At 44.8% G+C, this 27,597-nt stretch overlaps 1 protein-coding gene across 1 annotated transcript in view; it reads right to left on the reverse strand.

The window, feature by feature from the left end:
- The window catches only part of EBF2 (EBF transcription factor 2), a 184,021-nt gene that overhangs the window by 37,640 nt on the left and 118,784 nt on the right, over nt 1-27,597 (reverse strand). Inside the window, exons 7-8 of the mRNA XM_081269481.1 lie at nt 14,380-14,461; nt 91-208 (exon numbers count right to left, since the gene is read on the reverse strand). Of these exons, the coding sequence (XP_081125607.1) occupies nt 91-208; nt 14,380-14,461 (200 nt within the window). The remainder of the gene's footprint in view (nt 1-90; nt 209-14,379; nt 14,462-27,597) is intronic.

Here is a 27,597-nt window from a genome sequence, read left to right on the forward strand (position 1 = left end):
CTAACTCCCACATGTAAATTGGAAATTCAAACCAGAAAATCTGTGGAGGACTTTGCTCATCTGCCGTGCTCAGCCGACAGCCCTACCCACCTTCGGATGGGTCAAGCCTCCTGGCCCTCCGTCCGTGCTTGGAGTTGTTGTGCACGAACATGTTGTCGGAAACGGCCAGCACGTGTCCGTCCACGTTCACCGTGGTCGACAGCACCACCTGCAGGGTCAGCATCAAAGGTGGGTGAGTTTGGCGTCAAATCACACGCGCTTCAGGGTTCTGTTTGGGCACACTTCCTTGTGACACAGGGGACAGGGTAGGACTCGGGGATGGACCATGTTCTTCCCCATTCAACAGGTACTCCTCTTCCCATGATTTAGAAGAAGCTGATGGAAAGATGGGGCAGCCTCCCTGTGTTGTCATGCATTCCTATTCAAACCCTGCCTGGGTCGCCAAGTGGGAAAACGGGCCCTCTGCCCACGAGTTCCAAGAGCCCAGTTCTCTGTGGAAGGCCCAGACCATCCTTCTGAGAAGAGCCTTCAACTGCATCATCACAAGGTGCGGGCTGGGTGTGACCCAGAGGTGGGCAGGAACCACCAGCTGGAAGGTCACTTCTCCAAGCTGGGGAAGGGGCTGTTGCACTTCAAAGATACCCTGACATCGTGCTGGGCATCCGGATGTTGGCCGGCCATTGTCTGTGGCACCCACCCACCAGGGAAGAGCAGCAAAGTATAAAGACTGTTGATGAGAAGATTAGGGTCTCAGAATGGAGCATTGAAGACAGCAGGACATTTTGTATCTAGCTGGAGGAAGGGGAAGAGGTGGGTGTGGAGTCCTGGATGAGCCTGGATTTGGAGTCAGAACTAAATCCAAGTCCCAGGCTGCTGCTCTCTGACATGAAACCGTGGACAAATTACTGAACCCTTTTGAATCTCAATGTTTTTCATCCATAAAACACAAACAACGCCGCCTATCTCACAGGGCCAAATGAGATAAAAGGAGGAAAAATGAGATAATACATTGAAACTGTTCAGCACAGCGCTCTGTACGTGCCAAGTGAGGATGAGTCCCTGTGCTAGCTGCCCCGCCCCTGCCTCCTGTGACCAGTCTGAGGCCACAGGACACTTTCCCCGGAGATTTTCCCATGGTCTATCCTCTGGGCAAGGTTCTAGAAAGGGGAACAAGGGGGCTGGGGACCAGCAGTTAAGAGCACGGCCCCCAACTTCAGAGAGCCACTTTCAGGCTGGAGAAAGACACTAACCCATGAAATAGGGAGCAGAAGGGTATTGAATTGAGGTCCACAGGGTGCAACGCAGATCTAAGTGGGAGAAGTTCAAAGCGGCCAGGGCTAGCAGGGTGAGGCAGAGGAGGGTGACCTGCCACACCCACCCCACCCAGGAAGCTGAGTGGGCCAGAATGCAAGATGGCTTCTCAGCTCATGTCACTTTTGCATGGTAATTTTTTTTTTAGAAGGAACTTGGTATATCCAAATTCATGCATATGTATAGACCTTTTGAGGACCGGCATTGAATAGGTACATAATGACAAGCCATGTTTCAAAATTATCCCTCCTGCCCACACCCCAAATGAGATTTGTCCATATTCTACTTGTAATTGTTCTGCCAACCCTTTCCTACTTCCCAGGTGAAGAAGGAGGGGGGGGCTTGGCCTGGCCTGACCTCTTAATATGAAAGAATTAGATGGCATTAAAAAAAAACTTTTTATTATGAATAATTCCAAACAAAATAGACTAGCATAATGAATCCCTAGGACCCACCATCCAGCTCCAAGAGTTATCAAAACATCGCTGATCTCATTTCATCTGCACCACTGCCCACGCCTCACCAACTAGTCCATAAAAGATGATGACGACCACAGATTTGGGTTTGCTCTTTTTAGACAAAATTAACATGTTGTGGAAGGCATGGAACTTAGCTGTAGAATTGACAGTTTACACGACTCTCACGATGTGGAATATGCCATCCCCCCCCCCCCCGCGGAAATTTACCTTATGTCCATTTGCAGTCGATCCTAACCCCAGTTTTCACAAAGCAACACTTTTCTGATTTTTTTTTTTTGGCCTATGGAGTTTTACATGGTATCTTTTAACATTTTTATATTTATAATGTAATAGGATTGAGAGAATCCCCAGGACCCATGAGTTCACAAATCATGCCTCACTCCGTGGGCATGATGGAGCACATGTGAGGTTTTACATGGACATTAGTGGGTTTCCATCATTCAACTCAACAGGCATTCGCTGGGCTTCCTACTGCACGCCAGGTATTACGACAGGCCCTGGGGAGTCAAAGAACAGACTCCAAAGAACCTCAGTTGTCACTCAGAAAATTATCACCCATATAATTGCTCACCATTCGGGGACGTAGCCTGTCGCGCTCAGGGTCTGTTTTCAATTGTGTCTGTGGTAACATAGGAGCATCTGGGAAAAGTCCTTCTAGATAGTTCCTATCCTGTGAAGGCAACCATCAGAGACACCCATCCTGGGTGGCAGGCGCACCCAGGCACAAGGTCTTATCAGAGAGACCTCAGCCCCGTCAAGGGACGGATGGGACCTCACAGCCCCCCCGGGTTCAGGTGAATGTGGAGGTTAGAAGCCAACACCTGGGTGCGTGCTTACCCTCTGGAAATAATAGGATAAAGGGGGGAAATAGGAATTGGACTACTCTTGCAAATCGTGTGTGCAAGTGGGTCTTCAAAGGCACAGCTCTCGGTGCTGGAAAACAACTCAGAAATCCCCCAACAAGGATGACAGGGTGCTCCAGGCCTTCACCACCAAGAAGCTGTCCTGGACACACTGAGGGAAACCCCAGCTCTGCCCGAGGATGATGCGGATGTAAGGAGCGCTCGTTCAGAGACCACTTTAATCCATTCCACAAGCTCCTTGTCATACCGTCCATTAATGCTCCCGCCACGGAATATGGGGCTTTCCCGAGCCAGCAGATTTCATCGTTGTCCATTTGGGTGGAGTGAGACCTAGTTCCAAAGTGAACATTTCCCGAATGACATACCCTGGTGGTTCAGATGCACTTCATTATTTTCTATTAACAATGGAAATAAATTTTAATCTCTTGCTGGCTAGTGCCGGCCTCTCGTGACAGCAAGGGAATTAACCTGAATTATTTCAGTGTCTGCAAAATTTATTACAAGACTTTAAATTACGTCCAAATGTATGTGCGTGCATGCATGCGTGCATGTGTGTGTGTGTGTGTGTGTGTGTGTGTGTATAGATATGAGGCAAGTTCCAGTTTTTCATATTCTAAATATCTTAGGCTGTGAGGTACCTAGAAAAGCCTGCTACTAAACTGAATTTGCAAAATGTAATGGACTTAACCCACAAACTCCGCCACATGAAACCAGGCATGCTGGGCTGCTGCTGCTTCTCTACATGGGGACTCACACTTAAACACTGATTTTACACACATTCCCTCGACTTCTGGAAGACTGGATAACATTACGGAGGCGAAGATACATTTGGTTTAGTCAAAGCTTCGAGTTTAACTTCCTTCACCGTTTTCTGATGAACGATGACAACACTGATATTATTCTATTCGGAGAAGTTAAAATTTCTGAATGTTTTAAGACGAAAGGAAGTGGAATGTGCATTCCAACATCATCTCACTCCCAGGCCTTCCCCTTCCCCAAGCCAACTTCTTTCCCCTAGTGAGTATTTCCTGGGTCACGAAGGCTGACCCTTTCCATCTGGAATCAATCCGTCAACCCCTGACAACTTCCTGAAACACCTCACTCCATTTCCTGTTCTCTCCCCCTTCTCGCTTTCCCCCTGGTTTGCTTCACTCTTCAAAACTGCAGGCCACAGCAGCTTAATGTTAGAGGGTCAGGCACAGTTAGACTCCAAAACACTACACAAGGACACCTTTGACCTTCAAAAATCTTTACATCTTAGCTAAACAAATCAAGGTCAACATTTCTTACCATTACCTTGTTAACTATTTGTATGCATCTTTACCAACGGTCCTGGGATCATGTAGCCATCAATACCACTTGTTCTTCTACGATCAAAAACTGATCTGTTTTAAAAGTAGCAAATTTAGTAGGGACAAAAGGTGTCATTTGAAGGTACCTGAAGCTAAAAATCCCCAGCATCGTAGCAAACATATGGAGAATATTCCATCCAAAAGAACTTTCCTGCCTCATCAATGCCTCCTGTCACCTCACCCTGATACCTCATCTCCTCTAAGCCTGTCACAGTCTCCTGGTGCTGCCATTCTGCTGGCGTAGCCCTAAAGAATGCCAATTAGGAATACAGATGTCCATAATTTGTGAGGGATGGACCCCGGGTTTTGCTGCTAACACTAGTGACAAGTTTCATTTACTCCTCAGCCTGGATACATCCGTATTGTAGCTCCAAGCTCTCATGGCAAGTCCCCTGGACGTGCATACCAGCTCCTTGTAGCTGTTGGGTCTCCTCAACAGTAACATTTCCATTCAACACAAAAGCTACAAGCAATTCATTCACAGTGACACCTTCAAGCCAAGTTTCCAGGAGGGCGGAGTTGGAATCAACTGAAAGAGCCTGCATGTTTTTAAGTGAAAGTGGTTTTTTGCTTTTTGCCATTTCTTATTTTGTTGGACTGTGATCTCTCATCCTGGGGAGAGGCCAGCTCAGTGACCACAGACCAAGTGGAGAGTGGCGGTGGGAGGTTTCGTTTTGAGTCACCCAACTATCAGGCAGTGTTTTGCAGAAAGAGAAACACAAATAAAAAACTTGTCCCTCCCCTGGAAAAATACAAGAAAGTTTTAAGGAGAATCTATGAGCACATTAGCAGTTGGCAAAAAAGCACTCGCGAAAACTGATTGGCTTTCTCAAATTCTATTTTTCTTTTCGTTACCCAGACGTTCTCCCACGTCTCTCTAATAATTTATACAAAGCAGGAGCTGAGTTGTAAAGAGCTCTCTCCTGTCCATAAAAGGCCACTGTGGGAGTAACCCTTAGTGGACACATCCATGAACCTGCCTGTGTGGCTAACTTTCCAACTGAGGAGCAGTTTGTTTGGTATCAGAATGATCTCGGATGGGATGGGGACTTCCACTCAACCGACTTTTCCCACCTTTGGGTTATTCTGATGTCTTGCTCTGAGATGTCCTTGGCTTGGGGAACACCACATGGTGTGGTGGCTTTTATTTATCCTTCTCAAAGTTCGAAGTGTCTGATTCAGGGGAGTCCGAGGAATGGCCAGCTCAGGCCCTCCTCCAGCCAGCCTGTCTTGGCTCACGCCCAGGTGTTCCTACAGACTCCCAAGTCTCACACGAGGAGGGTAAAGAAGTCAGGATGAAGAAAGTGTGGGATGACTACGTGACCTGCCCTCTGAAACAGATGACACTTCCATTGTCTGGAGTCAGGGGAATGACACTAGCTAGAGACCTCCCCCTGTGGTCCGAGCTCCTGCTCTGAACCACACCAAATTCTGCCATCCATCAGAGGCAGGTTCCTGCCCCTTCAGCGAGGGCTGTCCACCCCTTAGCTCCATGTGGGGCCTCAGGAAAGCTATTCCACATAGCATTTATGGCCCATTCGATGTCGAAGACTCTCTGATACCCCACTTACGAACATGCGTACACCTAGCTAAATAAAATGGTCTCGAAAATTCCTGTTATATTGCCAAGTATGGAAAAAAATTCTTTATGACATTTTACATCTGGAAATGGAATTAAATTCATGATGTGCTTTTCCCTTATAACTGTTCAGTTGCTATATATGTTATTTCAGCTTTCCCAAGGCATAACTGTTATGTGGGATTTTATTTTCCACCTGTGGAAGGAGGAGAGACATAGAGACCATGAAAGCCACAGAGAAAATCAAGACAGACTTCTGGCTATCGTGGGCAACCTCGCTGGGAGTCCACATGGTGAGGAGAAACAGACGGTGGGGTTTTTAGACACTGGCTCATCGCACAGCTGACCAGGAGAATCCAATGACACGAGTTTGTCTAAGCCTCCATTAATTCGACCCGGGCTAATCACAAACAAATTGGCTACTGCCATTGGTTTCTCCTCACCACTTTATTCTTGGCACACATCATATTTTCGAACCAGATTTAAAGCCCAGATTCTTCTTTGTTACTGGACTCCAGAGTATCCAAAATTACCTTTAAACACCTACCCCACCAGCATAAATTTTGTTATTTAAAAAAAAGGAATTCCCAGAGTTCTTAGCGCTAGCTGTTGTTTCCCATTCCCCAGGGCTAAACTGCCTGTTCAGTCAAGTATCAAGTCCCAAACAGGAGAACACAAAGTTGGTCTCCATGGAGACAGGCACGGGGCATTCTGGGATGGTTGGTACCAAGGGAGGGGGACCTGAGAAGGTGAGTCACCAGGCAGCGCTGCGTCCCCATCACTCATCAGGTATTTATGGAGTTCGCAGGCCCGGCGCTGCCTGCGGTGGAAGTTTATAGAAAACATCGTTGCTGCCTCAAGGAGTTTACTGCGGAGTTGATGGAGCAGAACCACACCAGACATAATCAGAAAATATCACTGCACGGTAATAGATCATGGAGGACTGGACCGTGTGGCCATTGGATGCTCTCGGGGGCCCAAAGGGAAGAGGAAGCAACCTGAACTCAAGAGCAGCAACAGACATTTTCACGGAGGAAGCAGGAATTGAGATGGACCTCGAAGAAATGAAAAAAAAAAATTGAGTGCACAACTCCAGGCAATGGAGACGGTGATTCTGGAACTTTTTAAAGGAAATTCCAGTCAACCTAAGTGGAGCCGTAGGCCCAAGAGCTTTCTGCTGGGATATGTTGGCAAATTTGGCTTGGGGGTCAGGAGGGAACACTAAAAGAGCTGGCTTTGTAAAATGCAGCTGGATCTGTATGGAAATAAAACGCAGTTTTTTTTAAACCAGCTCTTCATGTCCCTGGGGAGCCTGGTGGTCCTTCACCTGCCTCACCTCGGAGACACCGTCACTCGCCACTTCTGCCCCACCTCCGTTTCTTCCATTGGACTCATTGCTTTTCCCATCTGAAAGGTATGCCCGCCCGGAGGGATGTTAGAGCCAAGGGCCGTATTTTACTAGCAGAAGTTAGGGGAGCCCCGGGGGGAGCCGTACAGCACAGTAGATGCAGTTCTCTGGCTCCATCACCTTTCACCAGGGAGCCCCCGAATCACCTGCCCTCCATCAAAAATCAGAAGCCCCTCTAAGCAGCTGAGGAACCCATGCACTCACACGGCAGAACCAAGAAAGCTCTGTGTTCCAGAAAGTTCTGTATCTAGTTGCACTGGCATGGGTTCAAAGGTAGGTTTTAGTGTTCTTATTGGAGTCCCCTAAAATAGTGGAGCATTTTGGCATGTTTCCACCTAACTGCAAGTCCTTTCCTGAAAGTTACTTGGGCTGCTACCCGTTTTCACGTCTCCCCCTTCTCTCCCACAAAGAACTCAAAACACATTTCCTATGTGAGTCAATCAAAATTTGTATCCCCCTGATTCTTTTCCATACTGGAGACAGTGAAATCCAGGCATGAGGAGACAAAGGGTCATTCCATCAGAGAAATCTTGAAGGAATCCACAGCAAGCCTTCCCCCAACTTAAAGCATCAAACAGAGTGAAAGACACTCAGACCCTCAGAGTTTTCTTCTGCCTCCAAGTAGATAATTATCATGTTACTTTTTTTTTTTTAACTTGGACTATCTGGTTTGTTTTACCAGCAGATAATGGACTCACCTGTTGATCAGAGAGGCCATAAGTCAAGTGATTTTCATTATGTGCTTTAAAACTGCTGCTCAGTAGCACAGCAACTTTCAAATGGTGGGTGAGATCACAGAGCGTCTGGGCAGCTCCCAAACCGAAAGATTTGAACTGAAGAAACCTGCAGGCAGCAGCTGGAGCTGTATTAAATTCTTACCATTTGGAGTTCATTTAAACTCTCGTTTCCCTCTTCAGTGGGTGTGAGAGAAACATTCAACATTTTTTATTTAAGGAAAATAGATGGTGGTGCCATTAAAATGTTTTATATAAGAGCTGGGGGTTTAAAAAAAAATCATAAGGGGTTGTTGGATGGATCTTGGCCCCAGGCCAAGACATGAGTAGCCGTGCCCTTTGCTCTTGTATCGTTTAGTAAAACAGACTAATGGCTAACGCCCAGCTGTGTGCACTAGGTGTCTTTGTCACAGACGTTAATTTCCCCATCCTTCTTGTGCAGCGCAGGCACCCAGCGCGGCGGAGCGCAGGCTCGAGGCAGCCTGGACGGTCCAGCTACCCCGGGGCTGTCAGTCCTTAAGGGGCAGACCAAGTGAGACCAGTCCCTTTCTCTCCACTACCATACATTCCTTCCCACTTCCTCCTGGGTCTGGTGGACCTGCCAGGCATGTCCCTGCCCCAAGCACCAACCCTGCCCTCTGCCCTGGGGAGTCCTCCAAGATGCCCCCCCCCAGAGGCCCTCTCTGGTGTGCATGAATCCTGGGGCCACCATCGGGCAGTAGCAATCTCTACCCACCTGGCCCCCCAAAACGACGTCCCTATCATTAGAAATACAGGCATCCTTTCATTAAAAATGACTTGGAGGGGCTGGGGATGTGGCTGAAGAGGCAGCGCGCTCGCCTGGCATGCGTGCAGCCCTGGGTTCGATCCTCAGCACCACATACCAACAAAGATGTTGTGTCCACCGAAAACTAGAAAATAAATATTAAAAAAAAAATGACTTGGAGGTTGGACGTGTATCAAGGTCTTCAATGCCAAAATGATCTCATGCACAAGGTGGTTCTGCCCTTGGGAAGGAAAACATCGCCCTCAGCCCTCTACGGTGATCATGCCTTTCACAAACTTAGCCTTTTTGAAGCCACAGGTTAAAACTCGGTACCCAAGTCTTTAGACAGTCCAGTCCCCAGGAAAAAGTCTGACATTGTAGATGATGCTTCAGAAGTGCTGAACACCTCACAAGAGCAGCCACACTTGCTATTATGGTAATGGTGCTGTCCACTAACTCCCCATCACCCACCCTTGACCACCCTGCTAGGTTCCAAGGGGCTCCACACAGGTAACGGCACTGTGCTGAGGTCCACTGTCTGCAGGCGAGGTCCTAGAGGACCACCGAGAAGCCGACCTCTGCTGTGCAGATCCCTCGGGCGTTCTGGGTTCCATGTCTCTCCACCAGGAGACGAGCCTTTGCAGGTGAGAATTTTATCTGGGTTGCTTCTGCTGTGTCACCAGCACCTCACACAGTACCAGGCACATGGAATGTCTTTAGCAACACTGGGTAGCAGGATGCATAATGGAATGGCACATCTCGAGTTTTAACCTGGACACCTGCCTGCTTATCTATGCAAGAGTTAGCAAGAGTGAGCCCTAAATTATTGTGTGTTTCTACTGTCTTTGTTTTTGTTTTTTAGAATGTGAATGTGGGAAATGATGATGTATTTGAGTCCCTTTTTGGGCTTGATTTTCTCCTGGACTTTATAATGGCCACTCTCACATGGCAGTGAAATCAAGAATGGGGTTTGTTACGCCTTAACAGAGTGGTCAAAGCAGCCAGGCGGGTTGGTGCACAATGGTAATCCCCGCAGCTTGGGAGGCTGAGGGAGGAGGATCTCAAGTTCAAGGCCAGCCTCAACAACTTAGCAAGGCCTGAAACAACTTAGCGAGACCCTGTCTCCAAATATAATATCAAAAAGGGCTGAGAATGTGACTCAGCAGTTGAGCATCCCTGGGTTCAATCCCTAACACCAAATAAATAAATAAATAAACAAATCAGGGAGGCCATCTTACATTGGGCACATATTTCGCTTTCTTTCCTTCACTGAGCTGTTAATCGAGGTGTTTCTCTTCATTGCCTTATTTCAAGGAAGGCAGAAGTAATTTCCTATATGCATGTATTTGGATACTTTGGGGATCCAGAAAACTTGAATTGTCCCTTCCTTCTTTATTTTCTTCCCCTCTCCTCTTAAAAATAAGTAAAGCATACCACTCACCTTCGAGCAGCACACAGAATACTGGAGAGACAACCCCTGGTGGCCTGACAGCGTGACACAGGAGAGGACTGAGGAGAATGGGTGCTGGTACAAAGGAGCCAGCGGCGCTGCTGGAAGCCAGGAAATACCGCACCAGGGATGTGGCGGGCAGCTGTGGTCTTGGGGGAGGCTCCAGTGAGAGGGGGTTCTCAGGCAGAGGAGTAAGCACATAAGAAGGTCCTGAGAGAATGGAGGGTAGTGGCATGCACACGCAGTGGACCTCTGGGAACTTCAGAGATGGGCCTGGTAGAAGAGTCTCCTGGTAAGAAGATCTCGAAAGCATCTCCCCAGCTGTGCCTTTCAAAACCTGAGCTGTGTGTCCTTAGCTAGTCGACATCCATGACATGCTTTAGAAGATGACTTGGCATTAAAGCCGAGGGCAGATTAGACAAGGAAGGAGGAGAGGGCCCACCACGGTTTCTGGGGAGAGAGACGGATTTAACAGACACTTTGGAGGAGGGAGCAAGGCTTCAACCATGAAACAGGGAGAAATGAATCAGGGGTAAGAATTGAGTTGTTTGAATATGTGCTCATTCGTCTTGGGAGGGAAGATGCCCAGGAGAGAGGCCGAGCTGTAGAACTGCAGCTCTGAGAAGGAGGAAATCGGAGGATAGGGATACAGGGATCAACTGGGAGCAGATGGCACTGAAAGCCCAGAGTGCTTTCAGCAGAGTGTCAGAGTGGGCGGATCGTCACTAAGGGTCAACTTACATGAAGGACGCCCACGTGGGGTTGGATGGATTTCTTGACGTCAGGAACCCATGGAACCCTAAGAGATGTTTTAAGAGATCTGGGAAATCACTGAAACTTTAAGCAAAACTTTCTTCAAATGCAGCTTCTCGTGGGGATAGAGATTACAGCTTTTACTAGCTTCTCAGAGGGATTTGGACCAGAAAAGGGTTAAGACCCATGGTGTTTCAGTAAGTATTTTGTTATGTCCTGTCCTACTTAGAATTTCAACTGAATTAAAGAGGATTGGTTCAGTCTCCAGAATAAGCTTGGTATGATTTTGGTCTCATCTGATTATTTTTGAGAAAACAGTCCAGGTTTACCTGTGTTCCTGATGTAGAGTTCATGACTTTGTTAGAATGGCCTGGGTTCCTATTCTGTTTTGAACAAATCATCACCAAAGAATCCTATGTTTGATCATGTAATAAAAATAATGAATTGAAGTTTGTCAACATGGTTAAAAACAATTTTAACTTTCATCATTGTGAATGAGAAACATATTCCAGGAATTCCTAAAATTTACCGTCCCTTTTGATTACTCTCCCCACCACCATGAGTGCCTACTGTCTCTGGCTTTACTTCATGTTTGTAATTTGATCCAAGTTTCTTAATTGACCGTCATAGCACATAGAAAAGCCTCCTCCATAATAGCTTTCTCCATGTAAAAGAGCTCTCACCGAAAGATATATTCTTAATAGAATCTGAGTACAACAGAAAAATTGCCAATTCTTTTATGCACCAAAGGACACTGAAGACATGAAAAGGTGACCCATAGAATGGGAGAAAATATCTGCAAAATACATATCTGATAAGCACACGATATTCCTGATATACAAAGAACTCTATAATTCAACTACAATGGGAAAAAGTAACCCAATTTAAAAGTCGGCAAAGGACTTGATAGATATTTCTCCAGATAAGACTCACCTATGAATGGTAAGTACAGGAAAAGAGGCTCAGCACCTTTAGGCAACAGGAATAGATAGAGCCAGAGTAAGACAAAAACCACTGTATACCCACAAGATGGCTAGATCTTATGAAAATCAGAAAGTAAGTGTGTCGAGGAGTTAGGAAATTGGTACATTACTGGTGGGAATGTAAAATGGTAAGGCCACTGCGAAATACAGTTTGGTAGTTCCTCAAAAAGTTAGAGTTACCATATAATCCAGAAATTCTACTCTTCGCCATAATCCCGAGAGAATGACAACATATGTTCACGAACACAACTTGTGCACAAAAACCCACAGAAGCATTATTTAAAATCACCCCAAAGTGGAAACAATGCAAGTGTTCATTAACTAAATAGTGAATAAATAAAAGATGATGTAACCAGGCAATGGAATATTATCCCACCATAAAAAGAAATGGAGTATTGAATTATCATGCATGAACCTGGAGAACTTATGCTAAGAGAGAAGCCAAGTGCAAAAGGACACCTATTGTAGGGTTTCATCCACATGAAATTTCCAGAATAGACAAATCCACGGAGAAAAGAAGTAGAATTAGGAAGCCCGGGATAACTTTCTGAGTTTATGAAAATGTGCTGGAATCCAATGGTGGAGATGGTGGCACGACACTGTGAATATCCTAAAAGTCCCTGAACTTTAAGGTGGCTAAAATGGTGAACCGTATGTTGTATGAATTTGACCTCAAGGTCAAAAAATGTCTGACAAAATTGATTTTAGCTTTCACCTAGAAATAACGCAATCTACAAACTTTGACAGTCCCCCCCCCCTTCCTTGCAGAAGTCAAATATGCTCAGATGGGATGAAAATTCCTCATCGAGTTGAGGTAGCAACATTTATTCTAAGCCAGAGAAAAACTCAGGCACGATGAAGACCTGGCTTAGTGAAGAACTGGAGAAGTGAATTTCAGGTGAGCATGCATCAGCTTTGTGAATGTGCTTCTAAAATTGGGGAGAAATAAAACATCAAGGGATTCTATTAGAAGCTCTTCCCATGTAGAAGCATCTTCTCAAACTTAAAGCCCCTTGAGAGTAAGGGTAGGGAATAGGGTAGAATAAGAATCCAAGCCGCCTCCTCCTTTTCCTCGCCCGTGTGTCTTCCAGAAATGGAGCTAAGCTTGGGCCATTAAGGCTCTTTGGGATGTTTGTAAATCTCACTCTTCCTTGGACTAAATTTATTTTACTCTGTATTTGGATGAGTGAGTTTAGTGAGGTTTCTGCTGGGGGTGACATTCATTCCTGCTGGGTCCTCAAGAAGGCTGATTTGTAGTTCTGTGTCTTTTGGTCATACTGCAGGGGAAGACTGCATGGTAAGATGGGGGGGGCCTTGACATTTTTAAGAGAGCCTGGAAATAATGTTAAATATTATAACCATACCAAAAAAAAATATGTCCTGGTCACAGCAAAAATGCTTGATCACCATGCAAGGGAAAGAATTAATAAAAGGAACTGTTTTCAAAGTAACTCTCTCTGGCTTGTGCACGCCCACCTCCCTCTACCTTTTCTTCTGCGTTTCACTTTGCAGGGCTGGGGAGGGGACCCAGGCCTCCATGCGAGGCAAGTGCACTGTCCCCGAGCTACGACCAGCCCACCCTGTTCACTCTCATGAGGCTCTGTTCCCCAGCGCCTCTCTGACTGTGGCCATGCCTCAGAAGCTCTCTAAGGGACAGGTGGGACCAGACACATGACTTGTGGGATCCTGGACAAGATGAACTGCTCCTTGTTCAAACTTATTAAGAATTTCAAGAAGTATGTGATAGCGAAGCACAGACCCAGCAGCTACCACATGTCACATGTCCATGGTCTGGTGGAGATTCGATGACAGATCCTCCCAGCTCTGCCACCTTCTTATGGGATCAGGGGTAAGTTACCTAGCCTTCCGGAGCCACCCTGCCCTCTCCTGAAGCATGGGGCTCATCATCCACCCTCATTCCTCACTTTGCTGCAAGGATTTTCCCAGGTCTTAAGCTTGCATCCCATTGTTCAGCCCAGTTCTCATTTGCCCGTGGAGAAGGGGTGCCATGTACTTAGCGTGGGCACAAACGGCAGCAAAGCCATTTGGAGAATTAAATGTGGGTCCTTCGCAGTGTAAGGAAGGGGGCTGAGCAGGGCAGCCCTTGCTCCCAGCAGCAACCTGTGCTCTTTGCTTTGCTCTGTGTTTTTATTAGCTCGTCTCAGTACATCAGTGGCAAGGGTGATGAAACCGGTGGCAGATTTAACTGCCAGGCAGCTGGGTCACCGTCCCGTGGGTCTTGTTGTCATGCTGCGGTCTTAAAGTGACCACGGCTGTCTGGACTGCTGCTTTCCAACAGGCTTGGAGACAGACCACTGAATAGTTAATAGGTGGGAGAGGAAGGCAGGGGCTGTTGCTTGCAGAAAGCACAGAGAAGCAGCTTTGAAAAATCCCAAGGTGGCTGAATATCAAGAACACGGTTCCTGCTGTGGGCAGCTGTGTGTGCAAGGGGCAGCCTGAGGGCTTAAAATCAAATCTCCAGCAACGGGTTGGTGCCTCTCCCCGTGGGGATTTGGCAATGGAGGCCGAAAACCTAAACACTACAAAACGAGGGACCCCTGCATACTAGCTGAGGAGAGTTATCATTTACAGTTACCTTTTGTATTGCTCACAGTATCAGTGAGTAATGGTTTGGGGGGTGGGGGGGAGAGTAGGCAAGAGAGAGAAAACTGGATGACTTATTTAACAGGCGAGATCTTACCTGAAACCGTCTCATGTCCCTTGGGTTTCCTGCTGTTTTCAAACAATTCTGATTGCACTTGAGGAAAAATTTTAAAAAGAATCTGTGAAGAGAAAGCAATGTGTTACATTTTTCAGTAAACATTTTTTAAGGGAGACTCTATCTGCATTCTATTAGATTTGATTTGAAAAAGCGATTGTGTTTCAGGTCTGGGGAATTTCAACCAGTCCTGCCCAGAGAGGAACATGGCTGACCCTCTGCAATTTGCAAATTTGGATGTTTTCAATCCAAGCCCGGCACCCCCTTCTCCATTACTGTGGGGGATTGTTAAGTGCTTCCCAAGCTGGGCTCTGGTTTGTACAAGGGCTGGAGCTTCCACAGCACTCCTTGTGCAAAAAAAAAGAGGCTTCCAACGCAGCAGTGACCCCTGCTGTACAGAAAATCGTACTGGGGGAGGGGGTGGTAAAAATGGCAGGATGTGGTCCAGAATCCCAGGGTTCCTTATGCATTTGGCTCTCTGCTGGCTCAGACACCTACCAGCTCACCCTTGAAAGTGGCCTGATATTTTCAAACCGATGCATACAAAATCAGAAAATGACCTGGGAACAGCCAAAGACGAAGTTGGCTGGGCAGGTTTGCACTGGGGGGTTTATGGTTAATGACAAGTGGGACTGTCCTTTCAGACCATCGATGGATTCTCAGAAAAAAATACAAAGACATAGACTCACTGTCTGAGGTTATCATTTGTAAAACATATTTTCAAAGCCAATATTATTTTAAATGATCTGCAAAATTTCAAAACTGGGTATCTCGGATCAGGCAACGACATCGACCAAGAAAAATGGCAAAAGTGTCCTCTGCAGCAATTCACCTGGCTCCTATTTGAAATTTTGTTTCAAAATACAATAAGTTTTTTCATTTATTTCACTGGCAGAGTCCTTTTCCTTAAAAAAAAAATCCAGCTTTGCCGCACTCAAGTCCCAGGTGAGTGAGGCCTATTTCCCTTTCTGTTACTATGACAACGAAATTTTACCGCAGTCCCAAAGTCCCTCCAGAACTCTCACATCCATGCCTTGAATTAGAACTTTAAAGGAAACGATATACATTTTCCCTGGGATTTACCAACAAAAAATAAGTAGAAATCAACAATGCTTCCAAAAAATTCTATTTTAAAGCATCCATCAGTGAAACGCTCTCGTGGTGACTCTCTGCTTATTTTCATTGTTTTAACCATCACACAAAAGAATTAGAGAGCCCTCCAATTAACTGTATGTATCACTTGGAAAAAAAGAGAGAAAGAAAGAAAGAAAACCCTGATGAGAAGATAAACAGTAAACAATGAAGGAAGGAGAAGGGGAATTGACTATTTAGAGCTTGTTCTGAAGCTGAGGCTCTTTCACTCTTGTTTGCTAAAAACATTTGGCAACACACTCACTCCTGTCTGGATCTGGGAACAGGGCTGGGTGTGAATTGGGAAGTCATAGCTAACTATCTTTTCGTTATCTTCTAGCATCTGCTTTTCTCTTCTCCTTGGTTTAGAGGGTGTGTGGGAGGTCAGGCGTGGCTTCCCCTGCCGGAGGTGTCTGGGTCTGGATCAGAGATGCTTCCAGAAGGATAAGGCAGAGCGGGTGGTTGGTGTGGCTTGCGCCACGTGTGTCAATTCACAACCTGCCACAGCTCGGGGAAGTGCAGGGAAAGGTCTGCCTACAGTAGCTGGAGCGCTCAGCAAGGAGAGCCACTTTGATATAAGTAAAGATGGAGCAGAAATCAAACATGTTCTTTTTAGAAGGAGGAATATTTGCTATTTGGACACTCATGTCAGTCATTGCGGCCACTTAACAACCTCGGAGATGTCCTGCCGACGTGCTGAAAATTGGCCATTTCTGACTGCAAGTCTTTCCAAACAATAGCCCCCAGTCCACATCTTATCTGCACCCCCCCAACACCCCCGACAGCGATTTATATCTTTCTCTTACCTAAGCCAAACTGAGTGCTTGTTCACATTTACTCCTTGATTTTTGGAAAGCTCTGCTCGGGTTGGACTGCTTAGAATGCATTCTGTGTACCACACTTCCCGGCCTCCCCCGGTCCTGCCCCGAAACGTATCTGGCGAAAACATTAATGTTCACGAAGGCATTATGATGTGAATGGTGTGGTAGGTGGGAAAGTGCAAAAGAGATAAATGTTTACATAAAATCAAATTGATTTAGGGAAACACAGAGCCTGGTGAAAGGCTTTATTCATTTTAAATTAGGACCCTTAACAGTTATTTGGATGAAAAACACCCTGTTACTCTTTCACTTGTCTGGGGGGGCTGAGTCTGGAACCTACACAGACCCCTCTCCAGCAAAGACCTAGCATTTGGTTCACAAAGGGGGAAGGGTGGTGGAAGGGAGGGGAGAGAGAGAGAGAGAGAGAGAGAGACAGGGACAGAGGGTCTGAGAGAGGGAGATTATATAATAACATAACCTACAATGACTACTTCTAAATGGACAGCCTCAGAAATTATGGTCTGGGTTTCTTTTTTTAAGTAGATCTAAAATTAATTTAAAGAAATTCTGGACTTACTGACACGTCTGATTTTCTCCAGCCCTCTCCTCTCTCCTCTCCCAAGCACTGTGCTCAGGGCCTTGGTACCAAACCCTCTACTATCCATACCATCAACTAGCCACAGGGTAACTTGCAAGGAACAACTGTTCTCCGAATCCCCTGGGTCTCCAGCTCTCCATAGCCAGAGTCGCCTGGAAAATATCAGCTCTCTCCACTCAGCCACGGAAAACCAAAATGAATTACAAGATTCAGACCAAATGTGCAGATTCTCATCGGGATGGGAGTTATTTCCACTTTCTCCAGACAATGGTGACAACATAAATACTACGACCACTTAGTAGGCCACAGTTTGCAAGGCTTCTGATTGCACTCCTTCAGAGGGAGTCCTAACAGGGATCAGTTTATCCTTGTTTTATGGACCAGGAGGAATGACGAGATGGGGTCAAAATGTGAACTCAAACCCTCAGATTTCAATCAGGTCCCCAGGTCACTGCGGCAGTATCATATACCCAAAGGCATTTCTTCTCTCCACAAATATGTATTCAAGCTTGCTAGGCTTGACCCGCCACCAGCTAATGATGTAACCAAGTTACCTTCCATCTAGGGGCCTCAGTTTCATCAACTGTGAAAAGAAAGGTTTAACTGGATTCACTCTAGGGTTCCCCCAGCATCAATATTTTATGATTGCAAAGAAAAAGGGGCAGAATCAACAGCTCTCCAGAAAGGGGTATTTGGAGGAAGAACCCACTGAAGACAAAAAGACCAAGCTGGTAGGTATGTGGTGGGTAGCAGCAAAGGGGTCCTAAAAATAGGTCAAACCCATCAAGACTGTGAAAGAAAAACAAGGGGGTGGCTGGTTGGTGGAAAATATGGTATGGGGGTGATCTCTTGGCTGGGGCTGGCAGTTCCCGGAGCTTGATGGCAGGTGGCTGGGCAAGATGCACCAGATGCTCAGGATCCTTTTCTGTGCTCTGAGGCAGGGGAAGGTCCTGGGGGAAGACTGCATCTCTGTCCCTGCTCACCACCCCATGTGGTCTGCAGCTGGAGGCCAGGGGGTCACGGAGGACAGGAAAGATGACTTGCTGAACATCGAGTACAGCCCTTTTATCCTCAGGGAATACATTCCGAGACCCCCATGGACACTTGAAACCCTAGATGGAACCAAATCCATGTCCCTTCCTGTAGATATGCACCCAGGATAGCGAGGAATTTGTGAATGAGGCACAGTGAGGGATTTACAACGATATCTATAGTAAAATAAAATGATTACAACAGTGGGCTATAATAAAGGTATCTTAAATTTATGAACTGTTTATTTCTAGAATCTTCCATTGGGTATTTTCTGATCCCAGCTGACGATGGGTAATGGAAACCTTGAAAGGGAAGCCCTGGAGGAGGGACTCTGCGCTCACCTGATTCTCACAATAACCCTAGGAACTGTGAGATGTCCTGCCGTGGGGACAACAAAGACCTCAGAATTCAGGGATCTGCAGTGATCACAGACCTCATCAGCGGTGGACCCAGGATTGGAACCTGTATCTTTCTGGCAATCACCTCCGCCCGACTTTCTCTGTTCCCTGCTCAGAGGGCAGGGATGGTTGCTCAGCTCTGAACATATTTAAAACCCTTGAATTGTACATTTGAACAGTGGGCTCTATGGTATGTGAGTTCTGGCTCAGTAGAGCCACTAAAATTTTTTTTTTTCAAAAAGTGATCTTAAAAAGTAGGAGGGGGGAGTGAAGGAAAACAAATTGGGGGTGGAGAGAAATGAAGGATTCTAGCTCTTTAAAGAATAAGATCATCAAAGAGGAAAACACCAGGTCAAAGATAGTCATGAAAGAGAACTTGCTTAATATTGAAAAGCGAATTTATTTATTTACTCATTTAACCAACACATATTAAGTGTGTTCTGCATGCCACAAGGGTTCAGACACAGGGACAAAGCTCAACCTTGTGGAACACATGATCACACCAGTCAAAATGTGCTTCTGTGAGTCTGAGATAAATCTGGTGACCCTGGGTGTGGGTCTGAGTGAGATCCCAGCAGATCACGTAGTGCCCAAGAAATCTCTTCTGCTGTCCTCCGGATCTCTGCCATGACAGAGTGCTCTGCACTGTTCAAGAACATAATGAAACTCAGGTGGCTTAGGCTAGTCCTGCACCCATCTTACAGAGAAACTGAGTTTCCAACTAAACATACAGTTCAGATGCAGAGTTAAGGTCCAGTTCTGGGGACACACAGACCAGAAACCACAGGAAGCACAACTACTTAATATTCTAGGAAGACTCTGGAACTACGACCAATGGTGTGGCTATTAAATCTGGAACAAGACAGGGATGCCCCCTATCACCACTTCTATTCAATATAGTTCTCAAAACACTGGCCAGAGCAATTAGACAGATGAAAGAAATTAAAGGCATAAAAATAGGAAAAGAAGAACTTAAATTATCACTATTTGCGGATGACATGATTCTATACCTAGAAGACCCAAAAGGGTCTACAAAAAAACTACTAGAACTAATAAATGAATTCAGCAAAGTGGCAGGATATAAAATCAACATACATAAATCAAAGGCATTCCTGTATATCAGCGACAAAACTTCTGAAACGGAAATGAGGAAAAACACTCCATTCACAATATCCTCAAAAAAAATAAAATACTTGGGAATCAACCTAACAAAAGAGGTGAAAGACCTATACAATGAAAACTACAGAACCCTAAAGAAAGAAATAGAAGAGGATCTTAGAAGATGGAAAAATATACCCTGTTCATGGATAGGCAGAACTAACATCATCAAAATGGTGATATTACCAAAAGTTCTCTATAGGTTCAATGCAATGCCAATCAAAATCCCAATGGCATTTCTTGTAGAAATAGATAAAGCAATCATGAAATTCATATGGAAAAATAAAAGACCCAGAATAGCAAAAACAATTCTAAGCAGGAAGTGTGAATCAGGCGGTATAGCGATACCAGATTTCAAACTATATTACAGAGCAATAGTAATAAAAACAGCATGGTACTGGTACCAGAACAGGCGGGTGGACCAATGGTACAGAATAGAGGACACAGAGACTAAACCACAAAGCTACAACTATCTTATATTTGATAAAGGAGCTAAAAACATGCAATGGAGAAAGGATAGCATCTTCAACAAATGGTGTTGGGAAAACTGGAAATCCATATGCAACAAAATGAAACTGAATCCCCTCCTCTCGCCATGCACAAAAGTCAACTCAAAGTGGATAAAGGAGCTAGATATCAAATCAGAGACTCTGCGTCTGATAGAAGAAAAAGTTGGCTCCGATCTACATATTGTGGGGTCAGGCTCCAAATTCCTCAATAGGACACCCATAGCACAAGAGTTAATAACTAGAATCAACAAATGGGACTTTCTTAAACTGAAAAGTTTTTTCTCAGCAAGAGAAACAATAAGAGAGGTAAATAGGGAGCCCACATCATGGGAACAAATTTTTACTCCTCACACTTCAGATAGAGCCCTAATATCCAGAGTATACAAAGAACTCAAAAAATTAGACAATAAGAAAACAAACAACCCAATCAACAAATGGGCCAAGGACATGAACAAACACTTCACAGAAGAGGACATACAATCAATCAACAAGTACATGAAAAAATGCTCACCATCTCTAGCAGTCAAGGAAATGCAAATCAAAACCACCCTAAGATACCACCTCTCACCCCAGTAAGATTGGCAGCCATGATGAAGTCAAACAACAACAAGTGCTGGCGAGGATGTGGGGAAAAGGGTACTCTTGTACACTGCTGGTGGGACTGCAAACGGGTGTGGCCAATTTGGAAAGCAGTATGGAGATTCCTGGGAAAGCTGGGAATGGAACCACCATTTGACCCAGCTATTGTCCTACTTGGACTATTTCCTAAAGACCTTAAAAGAGCACACTACAGGGATACTGCCACATCGATGTTCATAGCAGCACAATTCACAATTGCTAGACTGTGGAATCAACCCAGATGCCCTTCAATAGATGAGTGGATAAAAAAAATGTGGCATTTATACACCATGGAGTATTATGCAGCACTAAAAAATGACAAAATCACGGAATTTGCAGGGAAATGGATGGCACTAGAGCAGATTATGCTTAGTGAAGCTAGCCAATCCCTAAAAAACAAATACCAAATGTCTTCTTTGATATAATGAGAGCAACTAAGAACAGAACAGGGAGGATGAGCAGGAAGAAAAGATTAGCATTAAACAGAGACATGAGGTGGGAGGGAAAGGGAGAAAAAAAGGGAAATCACATGGAAATGGAGGGAGACCCTCACTGTTATACAAAATTACATATAAGAGGCTGTGAGGGGAATGGGATAACAAACATGGAGGGAAATGAATTACAGTAGATGGGGTAGAGAGAGAAGATGGGAGGGAAGGGGAGGGGGGATAGTAGAGGATAGGAAAGGTAGCAGAATACAACAGTCACTAATATGGCAGTATGTAAAAATGTGATGTGTAACCGATGTGATTCTGCAATCTGTATTTGGGGTAAAAATGGGAATTCATAACCCAATTGATTCTAATCTATGAAATATGATTTGTCATGAGCTTTGTAATGTTGTGAACATCCAATAAAAAAAAAAGAAAGAAAAAAAAAAGAAACCCAGCACCCTATTGCTCAGGGTTTATGGAAGAGACCATCCAACTTGCCTCCAACTTGAAGCCCACAATCTAATCCCTTCTTAAAAATTTTAATACAAAAATATCTTCAGGCAAGCATAGTGGAAGGTACCAAAATTTCTTTTAAGAAAAAGACCAGACAGGGATGTGTATGGAAGAAATGTGAACCAGGGAGCACTGGCCACAGCTAGCAGAACACAGAGGCTCACTCCATGTAAAATAAAGTGTGACACCCTTCACTTTGAAACTTAGTTCCTTATTCCCATCAAAACAAACCAACAAATAATCACTTACTTTTCCTATCCTGGAAACAACTTCTGCTATGACCAGGCCACACTTTATACAGAGCCCTCACATGCTCCCCAGGCCAAGAGCGTGACACAGTACTGGTCCTCTTTATCAGCCACACTGGTCACATAATCAGGCTGGATCTCTAAGGCTGAGCCAAGTATCCAGTTAAGTAGCCTCACAAGCCCTGTGGGTACCTAAAGGTCCGTGTCCATTGATTTGTGAGGAAGATACCTTTTATCTGGATTAGCTGATAAACCTCCAGTTTTAGAGTGCAACAAATTAAAATACAATTGACTTTTTCTGTACTTCTGAAAAGAAGCTAGTCCTTTTCCTTAAAGCACTCTTCTACCATTTCAGCCACCAGATGGAGGGACAGGCTGGATCACAGAGTGGCACTGGAAAGGAAGGGGGCACTTGCCTTTCTTCTCTCCCAGGATCTCCCTATAAACTCACATCCTTTGGGGGATTCAGCAAGCTCTGCTCAGGTGAGAAGCCATGCTGGATGGACACAGCCCCTACTGGATGGACACAGCCCCCTGCTGCATTTACCAGCCTGCATTTGGTCCTCATGACCACTACCTGGCTTTCTATGGTGGGAGCAACTCCGTAGGATTGGTTTCCACTTATGACCTATGAAAAACACAACCAAAATGTCCCAGCTTTAATCTAGGTCTTCCCGGTAGCCTCCTCCTTGAACCTTCCAACAACAGAAGAAACACACTTTCTTTCCCCCAAAACCCCTTGTACAGAATCCATCCCAGGCAGCACTGTGTCAGGAAAAGGGCAGTAGTGAGCCCTGCCTTGGCCTGAAGAGGAGGAACCTTGAAATATCTGCTGAGGATCGGAGGTGTCCACCCAGGCTAGAAAGAACACTGAAGCTTAAGGGTCTTGCAAAGACTCTGACTTGGGGCCCCCTGAATGAGGAGACTTTGGGGTTCAAGCTCCAATGGGCTCTTGCTGCCTCCTAAAATAATTTTGCAAGAGACTGAGTGCTGGTACTGGAGATCTGCTTGGCAAGATGGCACAGGTTGGCACAAAGTCCCAAGAAGAGAGAATATGTTTAAAAGTTTTCATTGACTGGCTTCCATAGGCTGATATCATACCTAAGGACTTGAGCATCAGTTGTGGTATCCATAGATACCAGGGATGACTATACTCATTTTTTAAATGAGTACCTACTTTACTTATTTAAATAACCCCATAAGTCATAAATATTAAATATGTGATCGGAGAGGTATAAATTCTTTAATTTCGTCATATAATCCTAAGAAAGGGACATATTATATAAAACTTATTCACCTGAATTACTTCAATGAAAGTCCATTTCAGATGCGAAAATTCCAAGTGTATGGAAATTTTTTAAGCAACACATTTTCTTACTTCCACCGACACTCAACCTCCCCAGCGTCTCTTGACTACCAGACTATGGAGATCATTATAAAAATTAGTAAAAGCCTGTATTCAACAGACTCGTATTATTTGCCATGAACAATTTCACCTGATCCCCCAACCCTGGGAGTGGGTGTGTTCCCATCCCCATTTTATGGAGGTCATCAAGATTAGGTGACTTGCCAGGTGGTAAAGCTTGTCTGATCTTAGCAAGATGTCACTGTGGCTGCAGCCTGGCCATGCTTCCCTGTAAGAAAAAGGCGTGGTACTTGGCCAGGCAGCGGTTGGTTTCAGGGGACAAGTGCCTCCCCATCTCCATACTGACCATGCCACTTCCTTCCTCTTACTCTAGAAACAAGTGCAGAGTCCTTCTTCAGGTGGCCAAACAAAACAAGGAAACAAAATTGTCCACTGCTCCGCGTAAAGACAGCCTGCTTTCAATCAATTCCGTGATTGCTTTGGACTGGGCAGAGGACAGTCAGCAAGTCATTCAGATGCTCAGAGAACAGACTTCCCAAGAACCCAAAGGCTCCAAAGGTGGTGCAGCCCTCTCCAAAAACCAGAAAAGATTGCCCCAGAAGATGAGGAAGAGCCTAGGCCACTGGTCCACCAGGACGCTAAGGGGAAGAGCCAGAAATCAAATATGTAACATGAGAGGTTGAATTAAATCTTGGAAAACATTTTTCTGAGAGTCAGGTTACCAAAACGAAAATTTGAAAGCATTACTCAAGGGACAGGAGCCTCTTCTATGATGAAGATGCTTAAATAGAACAGGAAGCTAATTCCTTTGGCGGCAGATAATTTCAGTTTTATATGTGGCAGCTAACATGGAGTCCCTCTCAAGCCATTTCTTTGTGATTTTGAGACTTTTGATATTATTATTATTATTATTATTATTATTATTATTATTATTTAACATTTGTTATACAAATTAGGGACCTTCCAAGGCCAGAAGTGAGAACTACTTATCCATGTAGGGTTCGGGTAAATGCCTGGCACATAGTAAATTAGCATTTTCACCTGTCTCTGGACGTGCTTATGTCCCCCTTGCCTGTACTGAGCCTCTCTCTTCCACTGTATTTTAAAAAACAACCCAGCTTCCAAACAAAATCATTCCAGAGGGGATTGCCACAAATTCAAATCTGGTTCTTTCTGCACTGGTTATCTCTCCAATATTGATATGTTCTCTAAGAAGTCCCCTAATTGTTAAGGAGAAGTGTTAAAAGAAACACACACACACACACACACACACACACACACACACACGTCATTAGTTCATTCTATCAGATTGCATGGAAAACCACCACCAAAAGATAGGGGGCGTGGTCAAAGTCCTCAGTAAACTCTGGTCAGCACAAGAATTCAGAGCTGTGCATACACAATCTGCCGATTCGATTCGTAATAACTGGCAACAGGCCCCATGGAATCATTTCCTATCGACATTCACTCCAATGACAAGCTCCGGGAAGTGGCACTTGAGTTTGGCAATAGATCCTTCTTTCTGAACACGCTGCCTCCTGAGCGGATCTGCTGTATTCATTTAGGCACCAGGAGGGAGCGGCTTCCCCCACTGTGTAAATCTGACTCTGTATCGATAGACTTCATTTCAGAGCCATTTCCTGATTTCTTCTGAAGTGATTGTCTCCCATAGCCCCAGCGGCAAGCAACTGACTGCAAACCGCCGCTGAGCTGCGCAGGCAAGGGGGCCACTTGGACTCTCAGCTTGCTTCCAATCAGTAACACACTCCAGTTTCTGAGGACCAGGGCTTCTGTATCACTTTTTTTGTTTTGTTTTGCTTTGTTTTTTCCTTCTATATTCAGACACATCTTCACTCTCCCGAATTCCATTACTTGGCACCATGAGGCTCACAGGGGGAAAAAAAAATCTCTAAGGAAAAGCCCTTGTTTTTGCCTTCAGATGAAAAAATCTGACAGCATTAATGAAAATAATAATTGAAGTCTTTGGGCCTGCATGGGAGTGGGACATCACCCTAAGAGCATGCTTGTTATCCTCACTGTTCTCATAAAGTGTCTTTGGAGGGTTCTGGACAATGTGCACAGTTTCATCTTTTCCTTTTATATATATTTTTTTCAAATCCACATTCTCTCCTTCACCCTATCCCTTTCTTCTCCTTTCTCACCCGGAAAAGAAAGAATAGAGTAAAAGAGTAAAACTGAATGTGATTACAGACTTCCTTCAGAAAAAATCTTTCAGTGAGACTTCAGAGGGCAAATACAAGTCTATTTGCCTTCCTAGTGCCCTGACTCCTCCGGTGAAGGAGAGAAATGAAGTTATTAGCCCGCCATCAGCTTCATGGGTCCTCGCTGTCCTGGCCGGCCCTGTCCCTCCCCGCCCCTCCCCCTCTGGCTCTGCCCTCCCAGCGAAGCTCCTCTATGCTAGGCTGAGCAGTGAACACCAATTACACCAAGAGCCCTCTGCCGCTGCCTGGTCCGCTGGTTTTACTGTTTTGCCAGATGGTTGAGGCCAATGTGTAAAACTCTCTACCCTACCATTAATTCGTAACTCAGTAATAACTTTCCCACGACTCCGGGAAATTGAAATGAAGTGCAAATGTGAATATTTGGAAAGGGAATCAAGGTTGGACAGCTATTTTCCACCTGCCAGAACAGATACTGGTGATGCGAAAAGATGCCCGTTTCCCCCGGGTTGGAATGTGCCTTTCCCAGAAGCAAGATTGGATGACGAAATATACAACGCTGGAGAAAGGGAGCAAAGAAGCTCAGAGTTTGGGTTCCTCGTGCCATCACCCTCTCTCTGCGGTTTGCAGTTTGTAGCTATTGCACCTATGAGTTCACTCACTAATGACCTTGAGCTCAGCATCGATGTAACATTATATTCTTATGACAGATTCATAGATTAGCAAATATGAGTGCATTCTCTTGCTAAGACAGGACACCGTCCAATGTTTGTTAGCATCATTAAACTAAAACTGACTTTTCACCTGCTCCCATACCATATGCAGCTGCAAATTTTTAAATTAAACTATGAAGCCATGCATAAATTTACATATATTACAGACTAGCCTCTCCATTTAACATGCAAATGTACTCCAATGTTTCAGAACACCTTCTGTCGCTAATTAATTTGCTGAATTATAATTAGACTAATCCTGCATAATTAATAAGCACAGATTTTTTTTTAATTTGTAAGCAGCTTGAGGAGATCATTCACTTCCTTCTATAAACTGCTAAGTAAGTGTTAAAAAAAATCTGGAAAGAACATGTGTGAAAAGGTATGTTTGATGTCGCATACAAACTCAAACTAGCGTGGAGGATACAGAAGTCAGTATTGATAAAGGTACATATTTGAAGCCAACATTCAAACAATCAAAAAAAATCGCATCCCGAGGATGGGGACTAATTCTCCCTTTGTCTCCTTGTGTACAGTGTTTTATTCTTTGCCGTCTATCCGTCGGATCTTCCAAGATCACAGAGGCGGGAAAGGATTAAAGTAACCGTATGTTGTATTAGGAGAGATAATGATATTAACACTCCACTGTATATCAAAACACTCTGTGCATGCTGGGTGCTTATAAGCCCCTTTGATGGTATTTGGAATCATTTTCATTTTGGCTGCCAAAAACACCCGAGATCCATCTAGTGGAAACAATTAAGTTCCATTAGTACTGTATCCATTCGGTAATGATTACAATGAAGGGTCTCTCTTTAATGCTGGAGAGTTTAGTCTCAAAGAAAAATAGGCATCTGTGCACTTGAAAATGGGAAACTGTAGAGTTTTGACAACAAAGAAGGAAGCTTAATTTTGACCCCCCCCCCCAAATAAGCTGGGATCAGGAGAGCTCAGGGTGTGGGTAGAAGGCTTGTTAGAAAATTCACCGCAGGGCAGCAACGTGGACGGACAAGGTAAGACTGACCAATCATCAGGCAGTCGAGAGACTCCAGGGAGGTAACATGGGAAGTGCATGGGCTGCAAGGGGAAGTTAGCAAACCTTCAGAGAGAAGAGGCTGTAATTTTAGAGAAAACACAGGCAGGACTCTGTGGCCCTTCCATTTGTGAAGTCACTAACATCAACGACCAAAAGATTGTTAGGCCAGAATGATAGAGTCCCCTGAAATGTGCCTGGCTTTCTATCACTGCAATTTAGCTTTTTTATAGTGAGGTTTTAAGTCGGAATTTTTTCCATAGAATAGAAAAACTGCTTTCCCAGGGCCATTACCAAATACACCTTCCCACGACCAACCAGCTGAGATTTTATATATATATATATATATATATATATATATATATATATATATATATATATTTTTTTTTTTTTTTTTTTTTTTAAACAGACCTAGGAGATAAGCTAACTTGAGAGCTAAGAAGAAAGG

Source organism: Spermophilus citellus, assembly GCF_964194105.1.
Source record: "Spermophilus citellus genome assembly, chromosome: 16".
Taxonomy (NCBI): domain Eukaryota; kingdom Metazoa; phylum Chordata; class Mammalia; order Rodentia; family Sciuridae; genus Spermophilus; species Spermophilus citellus.